This window comes from Cebus imitator, unplaced genomic scaffold, assembly GCF_001604975.1.
Source record: "Cebus imitator isolate Cc_AM_T3 unplaced genomic scaffold, Cebus_imitator-1.0 Scaffold118, whole genome shotgun sequence".
Taxonomy (NCBI): Eukaryota; Metazoa; Chordata; class Mammalia; order Primates; family Cebidae; genus Cebus; species Cebus imitator.
The window spans coordinates 640,952-650,442 of record NW_016107433.1 but is presented as its reverse complement, the minus strand read 5'-3'; the positions used below and the strand labels follow the sequence as shown (position 1 = coordinate 650,442).

The 9,491-nt window shown below is 46.6% G+C and overlaps 1 protein-coding gene across 2 annotated transcripts in view; it reads left to right on the top strand.

Moving 5' to 3' along the window:
- Positions 1-9,491, top strand: part of KCTD19 (potassium channel tetramerization domain containing 19) — a 38,419-nt gene that overhangs the window by 17,304 nt on the left and 11,624 nt on the right. The window contains exons 3-5 of one of the 2 annotated variants that reach the window (XM_037742292.1): positions 6,385-6,535; positions 7,636-7,827; positions 9,049-9,180. Coding sequence is in view for 1 of the 2 variants with exons in the window: in XM_037742291.1 (XP_037598219.1) it covers positions 9,072-9,180 (109 nt within the window). In the remaining variant the exon portion in view is untranslated. Of the gene's footprint in view, positions 1-6,384; positions 6,536-7,635; positions 9,181-9,491 lie in introns of both variants that reach the window. The other variant, XM_037742291.1, reaches the window with a different exon arrangement.

Here is a 9,491-nt window from a genome sequence, read left to right as displayed (position 1 = left end):
GCCTCAGCCTCCTGAGTCGCTGGGATTACAGGGCGCATGCCACCATGCCCAGGTAATTTTTTGTATTTTTAGTAGAGACAGGGTTTCACCATGTTGACCAGGATGGTCTCGATCTCCTGACCTTGTGATCCACCCGCCTTGGCCTCCCAAAGTGCTGGGATTACAGGCTTGAGCCACCGCGCCCGGCCCAGTTTTTCTCTTTTTTAAGATTTCTCAGGCATACCTTTCTTGGGGAAAATGGTGTTGCTAACGCTTTACATGCTTGGAAATAGCAGGAAATGGAGATTTCATTTCTGCAAAATAGATCATTCTCTCTTCAACTAGCACATCTCCTCTCAAACTAGCCAGACTGTCACTACTGACCCATTCCAGAGGACACATCCGGTGTCAACCACCTCCAAATAGGGGTGTTGTCCTGGGCAGGGATTTCTCTCTCCCTCTCCCACGACAGGCCTCCTGTCATGTGGCCAATCTAGAGTTGTTCAAGGGCACTACTATTTTCTCCACTGAGATAGAATCTTGGGGTTTGAATCTGCCCATGAAATAAGTGGCAGGTTCAAGTTTCTGTGATACAGTCCACTGAGCATGGGCTTGGAGTGCTGGGCTCCCCTAGCTGACTCTCTCTAATTTCACTCTTTTCTTGCTACTTCACCTACTGATGAACAGAAAGAGTCCATCACCAATGAGACCCAAGCTGAGCCCTTTTCTTCTTGCCATCCTCCCTCCCTCACCTCCTTCATCCCTGTCTCTCTCCCACTTAGGTCTTCCCTCCAGATCCCAAGGTGGAATCCCTGTCTTCATTGTCCTATGAACTCCATGGGCTCTCCCCATTGTAATCTTGTGCTGGCTTTTCCTGTGGTTTTGGATACTCAACATCTTTCCATCTTTCTCAGTTTTATGAATGCAGTCTAATTCTCTATTCACTCCTTTGAAGACCTCCCATGTTTCCTTTGCTTTTCTTTCCAGAGAGTCATCCCTCCTTTTTCTTTTTCTCTCTTTCTTTTTTTCTTTTTTGGAGATGGAGTCTTGCTCTGTTTTGGGCTGGAGTGCAGTGGCACAATCTCAGAGGCTTACTGCAACCTCTGCCTCCTAGGTTCAAGTGATTGCCTCAGTTTCCAGGTAGCTGGGACTACAGCCATGCACCACCAAGCCTGGCTAATTTTTTGTATATTAAGTAGAGATGGGGTTTTGCCATGCTGGCCAGACTGGTCTCAAACTCCTGACCTCAGGTGATCCTCCTATCTCAGCCTCCCAAAGTGCTGGGATTACAGGCGTGAGCCACTGCACTGGGCTAGCCCTCCATTTTCATGCATTCATATGCATGCTAGGTTCTGGAATATAAAATGCGTATGCATCAAACCAGCCCCTCCCCAGGAGGCTTGGTATAGGGGGAAGAACTGGCCTGAAACTGAGCCAGAGGCCTGCAGAGAGAAGTGAAAGTGTTGAATATCTGTGAGAACAAAGTGAAAGGATGACCCGTTCTGACTCAGAGAGGCTCCAGGCTCTTCAGGAAGAGAATGGGGAGGAGTATTCTGGGCAGATGGAATAGTTTACACAAAGATGAGGAGGTGTCAAAGAACGTGATGTGTTTTTGGAGTTTTGTGGAGTTTAGTGTCACTGATGATGGAATGTAAACAGAAAGAATGATGGGAGATGACGCTGGAAAGGTAATTTAGGCTGGGCGCGGTGGCTCATGCCTGTAATCCCAACACTTTGGGAGTTGAGGTGGAAGGATCATTTGAGCTAACGAGTTTGAGACCAGCCTGGGCCACATAACAAAAAAATCAAAAAGTCAAGTGTCGCAGCACACACCTCTGGTGCAGCTATTCGGGAGATTGAGGCAGGAGGATTGTTAAAGCCCAAGAGGTTGAGGCTGCAATGAGCCATGATGATTGCACCACTGCACTCCAGCCTGGGCGAAACAGCAAGGCCCAAAAGAAAGAAAGAAAAGAAAGAGAGAAAGAGAGAGAGAGAAAGAAAGAGAGAGAGAGAGAGAGAAAGAGAAAGGTAATTTAGGATATGACCTCCAAGAAGAAGGGAATTAACATATTATTTTATTTAATCCTTACAACACTTTCCAGATTTTACTGACTCCACTTTGCCTGTGACAAACCTGAGGCTTGGAGAAGTTACATGACAAGTAGAAGGAAGGAGAGGCTGGGAAGATGAAGAGATTTTGGATAATGGGTACAACAATACAGTCAGATAAAAAGATAAAAGGAATAAGTTCTTGTACTTGGTAGTATGCTAGGAAGACTATAGTTAACAATAATAGCGGGCGTGACGGCTCACGCCTGTAATCCCAGCACTTTGGGAGGCCGAGGCGGGCGGATCATGAGGTCAAGAGATCGAGACCATCCTGGCCAACATGGTGAAACTCTGTCTCTACTAAAAATACAAAAAAATAGCCGAGCATGGTGGCATGTGCCTGTGGTCCCAGCTACTCGGGAGGCTGAGGTGGAAGAATCGCTTGAACCCAGGAGGTGGAGGTTGCAGTGAGCTGAGATTGTGCCACTGCATTCCAGCCTGGCGACAAAGCAAGACTCCGTCTCAAAAAAAAAAAAAAAAAACACAATAATATATTGTATATTTCAAACTAGCTAGAAGAAAATAATTGGAATGTTTCCATAACAAAGAAAAGATAAATGTTTGAGGTGGTGGGCCTGGCCCAGTGGTTCATGCCTGTAATCCCAGAAAGCCAATGTGGGAGGATTGCTTGAGCCCAGGAGTTCAAAACCAGTTTAGGCAACATGGCAAAGCCTCTTTAAAAAAACTTAAAAATCAGTCAGCTGTGGGCCGGGCTCATGCCTACAATCCCAGTGGCTATAATCCCATGCCTATAATCTCATGGCTATAATCCCAGTGACTATAATCCCATGGCTATAATCCCATATAATCTATAATCCCATAGCTATAATCCCATGCCTATAATCTCATGTCTATAATCCCAGTGGCTATAATCCCATGCCTATAATCCCAGTGGCTCATGCCTATAATCCCAGTACTTTGGGAGGCTGAGGCGGGCAGATCACTTGAGTCCAGTAGTTTGAGACCAGTCAGGGCAATGTGGCAAAACCCCATCTTTACAAAAAATACAACAAAATTAGCCAGGTGTGGTGGTGTATGCCTGTGGTCCCAGCTATTCAGGAGCTGAGGTAGGAGGATCACCTGAGCCTGGGAGGTGGAGGTTGCAGTGAGCCAAGATGGTGCCACTACAGTCCAGCCTGGGCAACAGAGTGAGACCTTGTCTCAAAAAAAAAAAAAAAAAATTAGCAGGGTGTGGTGATATGCACCTGTGGTCCCAGCTACTTGTGAGGCTGAGGTGGGAGGATCAGTTGAGCCCAGTAGGTTGATGCTGCAGTGAGCCGTGATCACACCATTGCACTCTAGCCTAGGTGACAGAGTGAGATTCTGTCTCAAAAAAAAAATTAAAAATGATATAGTGGATAGTTTAATTACCCTAAATTAATTATTATACATTGTATCCAAGTATCAAAATATCACATGCATCCCCAAAATATGTACAACTATTACATATATATAAAAACACTCACTAAGGGCTTGGGCTCCAGAGTCCTGGGTTTCATTCCTAACATCTCCACTTACTTGGTACACTTAGTCCCCTATCTCTCCCTGGACCTAGTTTCCCATTTGCTAAAAGGGAGTGGTGATACCAGAGCCTAATTTGTTGTTGGGGAAGATTAGAAAGATTCACTTTAAAAGTCCATGGGTATGCAAAGCGTCTTGATAACTTACCTTGAAGAGGAGAAAAAAATAAAAACATAAAAATAAAAGTCCATGGGTAATAAATGTTAGCTCTTTTTTTTTTTTTTTTTTTGAGATGGAGTCTTGCTCTGTCAGAGTGTAGTGGTGGGATCTCGGCTCACTGCAACCTTCGCCTCGCGGGTTCAAGCAATTCTCCTGCCTCAGCCTTCAGAGTAGCTGGGAATACAGACATGCACCACCACACCCAGCTAATTTTTGTAGTTTTAGTAGAGACGAGGTTTCATCATATTGGCCAGGTTGGTCTCAAAATTTTGACCTCATGATTTACCTGCCTTAGCCTCCCAAAGTGCTGGGATTACAGGCATGAGCCACCACACCCAGCCAAATGTTAGCTCTTAAGCGACAGAGTCAGGATTTACCACAGATATGCCTGAGTTCAAAGTCCTTGTGCTTTTCATGTATACCCTACTGCCTCCATTGATTATGAAGGACCTTATGTGCAATGCAAAGGAGAGTCTGGTTCTATCCCACAGAAATAGGGAGCACTGAAGTTTTTTAAGAAGGGGAGTGATTTGGACTCACCGCATATATTTGCAAGATCACTGTGTGGAGAGGGGTCTAGGGGAACAGGACTAGGTGAAAGGAAAGGAGAGAAATGGAGAGGCAGACCAGGCGCAGTGTCCTATGCCTATAATCCCAGCACTCTGGGTGGCCCAGGCTGGTGGATCATGTGAGGCCAAAAGTTCGGGACCAGCCTGGCCAGCATGGTGAAACCTCGTCTCTACTAGAAATCCAAAAATTAGCCGGGCGTGGTGGTGGGCACCTATAATCCCAGGTACTCAGGAGGCTGAGGCAGGATAATTGCTTGAACCCAGGAGGTGGAGGCTGCAGTGAGCCTAGATTGCACCACTGCACTCCAGCCTGGGCAACAGAGCAAGACTAATGCTTCCTTCTAATGTTATGGAAAGAAATCCCAGGGTTTCTGGAGGCCCAGGAACTTAATAACTGACACTGATTCTAATCTCAGTATACATAAAGTCTTTCATATCTTTCTTCTCTCCCAAGCTGAGAGCTTCTTGAGTGCAGGCACAGTCTGACCGTGGCCCTGGTGATGCACAATGAGCATTTCCCAAATGAATGACAGACTGTCTCCCAGCTTCTCATGCACACACTGTCTCCTTCATTGCTCACTGCTGCAGAAAAGCACTCCCCACGATCCCGCCATTACCCAGTGCTTCTGCAAGCCCTCCAGCCATCCAAAGTGGGGAAGATTCGCCTACTCTGGGCCGCCTTCTTTTGCATCGACCTTAAGTGATTATGCGGGCACAGTTTATAGCTTGGCCACCAGAGGGCTATTCTCAATGCTCAGGATTTTCGAGAGCAACTTCACAAGGCTTCATCGACATAGCCAGCATTTGGAGGCAGATTCTTTTGTTAGTTTCAGACTGAATCTGGGCGCCTGTCCATTATGAGGATCTGATCATATGGCGCCTTTAAAATACCACTTGCCCTGCTCTATCGGGAAATTTATTGGGAAAATGCTATGTATATTCTTCTAGAGTAAAGAAGGGGGATGGTGGGAGTGGAGAGGCTGATGTTACAAGAATCTGCCCCCTGCAGGACTTTTGAGGGAGAAAAGGTCCCTGGGTAAAGGTTGCACAAAGACCACCCTGGGCTTCAGGCTTGCCTAGTTGGGGTGCTCCAATCCAGCCTCAGCCCACCCCTGGTCACCTGATCCTTCAAGCTGAGAAGCTCTGGACTTGGAAGGCTGCTTGGACAAGCTGCAAAGCCTTTAACTTCAGCTGCCTCATCAGTAAGACACTCACCAACCACATCTGTCTCAGAGTCATGTCATGGTAAATGAGCAAACGTGTGTGAAAGTGTGTTAAAAAAAAATGTGGAGCCCTGTGGAAATATAAGACATGTTTATCTCAATCTTACCACTTAGATCACTATCCAGGGTTAGGATGGACACAAACAATAGCAAATCACAATCATAACAGGTCAAAAGTGGTTTTGAGCACTTGAAGGAAAATGATAGCAGAAAATAACAAGTTTTTAATGATTAAATAGAAATTCCTCTTTAGATTGTGTAAGATAAATTACTATTATTCAACATAAAATTCTAATAAAACCTGTTTCAAAAATCAGAAGAGAAACAGTCATTGGGACTTTGAATATCAGCATGTCATCCTATAACCCTACATTTTTACATGTTTGTGTGATTGCCTAATTTATTTCAAAACACTTAAGTCACTGGATGTGGTGGTTCACACCTGTAATCCCAACACTTTCAGAGGCCAAAGCAGGCAGATCACCTCAGGACAGGAGTTCAAGACCTGCTTGGCCAACATGGTGAAACTCCGTCTCTACTAAAAATAAAAATAAAAATAAATTAGCTGGGCATGGTGGCAGACACCTGTAATCCCAGCTACTCGGGAGGATGAGGCAGGAGAATTGCTCAAACCCAGGAGATGGAGGTTGCAGTGAGCCGAGATCGTGCCACTGCACTCCAGCCTGGGCGACAAAGCACGACCCTCTCAAAAACAAATAAAACAAAGTAAGTCACAGTCACATACTGTTTCTCCTGATCTTCATACTAGAATTGGTAGTTACTTGGTTTAGATTCTCAAGATAGTACTCTTCTTTATCTAACAGACTCTAGATAACCTGAAGGAAGGGAAACACCATCTACGCGTGCGGCCTGCAGACATACCTGTTGCAGAGAGAGCATCTCTGAACTATTGGCGAACATGGAAGTGTATTAGCAAACCCTCAGAATTTCCAATCAAAAGCCCAGCCTTCACAGGTATAATTGGGATAGGCTGGCCCTCCCTAAAGCCCACACCAACTTTCCCTTTCCTCACCCTAACAGAAGTGGGTTCCATCCAGAGAGCAGAGAGTGCCTGATTTCTGAGGCAGTCTCTGTCATCCCCTTTGATCTTCTGCCCTGCCACAGGCCCTCTCCATGACTGCTTGACTGCTGGAACCAACATCCTCCCTCACACTCACTCCTCTGCATTTTGGTTTCATGTGGGCAAGGCGAGGCTTCGTTCCACTTCCTCCTATTTGTCAGGGAACTCCACCATTCTTTCAAGTTTCCTCCAACCACCACACACAATGTCCCCAAATGATCACTGTCTGATGGGTGCCTCACAGCACATGAGTACAAAGCATTTATGATTACTGATGGGTTTTAGTTTCCAGGAGTGTCAAAAGCATCTATTTTGTCTGTAAATCATTGTGTTTGGTTTGATCAATTAGAAAGAATCAAATGGGTAAATAAATTTAATTACTTTGGGTACATAAGTCAAAATGTCACATGTGCCACTGCCCTTCACTCTTTATAGAAAAAAAAAAAGATTTCCAGCCAGGCACAGTGGCTCATGCCTATAATCCCAGCACTTTGGGAGGCTGAGGCAGATGGATCATCTGAGGCCAGGAGTTCAAGACCAGCCTGGCAACATGGTGAAACTCTGTCTCTACTAAAAATAGAAAAATTAGCTGGGCATGGTGCCATGTGCCTGTAGTCCCAGCTACTTGGGAGGCTGAGGCAGAAGAAACCACTTGAACCTGAGAGACAGAGGTTGAAGTGAGCCAAGATGGTGCCACTGTACTCCAACCTGCGTGACAGAGTGAGACTCCATCTCAAAAAATTAAAAAATGAGAAAGAAAGAAAAGGAAAGAAAAAATATATACTTCCATGCCCCACTCCCTACCACACTACTTCTGAGCCTTAGGGTACATCTGAAAAGAGAAAGAAGGAAGATGTGTCTGGCAAGTGGCAAGGACCATCTCTTGGGTGGTCTCTCTAGCATCCTCTGGGGCCACTGGGTCAGGGAAAACCCTGCTGGAATAAGATCCCTGGCTTCTGGGAGGTGGCGACACTGCCTGCATATTCTCTTCCAGGCCTACATGATAAGGCGCCTCTGGGGCTCATGGACACACCCCTGTTAGACACAGAAGAGGAAGTGCACTACTGCTTCCTGCCACTAGACCTGGTGGCCAAGTATCCCAGCCTAGTGACTGAAGACAACCTGCTGTGGCTGGCTGAGACAGTGGCCCTCATCGAGTGCGAGTGCAGCGAGTTTCGCTTCATCGGTGATTGCTCTGTCCAGGGCTGGGGCGGGGGATGGGTTGATAGGGCCCATCCACCCCTCCCCATCCCATGTCGCACAGAGGCCTATCTTGGTGCTCAGAGCCTCAGGAGCTGCCCTAGGAAGAGATGGTGGAAGCATGACAGAGCCTTCCAGGAGGCAAGCAGATTCCAGCATTAGAATCTCTAGACTCAGGACTATTTTATTCCCTATTTGTTTTGGGATGGCCTGGTTGTAAAAGGGCACAGGAAGGTGTCAGGGGCCACAGGAGTTGGTGCGAAGGGCAGGGTGCTGAGCCAGTCACCAAAGTCAGCTTCTCTTCTCACTCTGCCCTTATGTATCCAACTGGCCTCCAGGCCTCAGTTCCTCTTACCATAAAATGAGGAATCCAGATTGTTTCAAAGGATGGTGCTACCTGCTATCAATACCACCAAACTCAGAATAAGAGGGAAGGAGGGTAGATTGTGACAGATTCTCCCAGAGTCATAGAATTGTCCACTTGAGCTAGTGGCCTAAGGTGGGATGAGATTTTCCACCTTGGGCAGAGAGAGCCTCTCTCCCCTTACTGGCCCAGGATGAGCTCTGTTTGGGATGTGAACTGAATGACCTCTTTGACTCCAAGATGCTACTGCTGTCTAGATACATAAGGCAGTAAACACTCAAGTCACACTAGGGACCCAAATGTCTGGAACCCCAGTCATTCATATTCATAGATTCATAGTCACCTAGAAAGTTGTCTGTGATGTGCTTCTATATCTCCAAGTTGATTCACACAGGACATTAGCGTTGGCTCCATCTCTGCCTCCCATACTGCAGTCCAGGCAGGGACAAACTGCAAGTGCCACCTGCCAGCCCAGGCTCAGCTGGGCCCCTCCTCTCTAAGCAGCAAGACAACTCCCTCTTTTGGAATGACCTGCTCTTGGGTCAAGACTCACAGGGTAAGTCTCAGGACCAGCATGCTCACCAGAAGGGCCTGGCTTGGGAACCCAGGCCAAGCCACAGGAGGCCATATCCATGGCCTCAGACACAGGAAAGCAAAGTTATGTGGGTTCTTTCATCTTGAAAACCACACACTCAAAGCTAATCTAATCAGGTATGTTGAGAAGTTGTTTCAGAACAAGGAGAGCCTAGGATAATTTACAGCACCAGAAACCTGTCAAAACCAGGACCTCCAGTTAAACCAGAAATAGCCTTATTAACTCAGTGTTCCTCTTTGTTTTTCAAGTGAATTTTCTTCGCTCACAGAAGATGTTACTGCCGGATAATTTCTCTAATATTGATGTATTAGAAGCAGAAGTGGAAATTCTGGAAATCCCTGCACTCACGGAAGCTGTAAAGTTGTACCGGATGAGCATGGGTATGTTGCCAGGAAAACTTGGCCTCCCCTTGACAGTTTTGGTTTGACCTGGAAAAGTCAAGCAAAATCTCCCCTTCCACAACCACTTCGGGCTTTAGGGGTTAGTGATAGAAGTGGGTCTCTTCTGGCTGACTTTGAATCCAAGAAGAGGATTCACAGCCTGAAATCCTATGTGCTGCTCTGCAGGCTCAGCCTTCCCACTGAGGGTGGGGAGTTGGCAACCAGCCAAAAGTGTAGGGACCCCAGCCTATCCTGGAGCAGGAGGAGCCCAGCTTGGGTGGGAAGCTAGGCTGGAATGTCCTGGGCCTGAG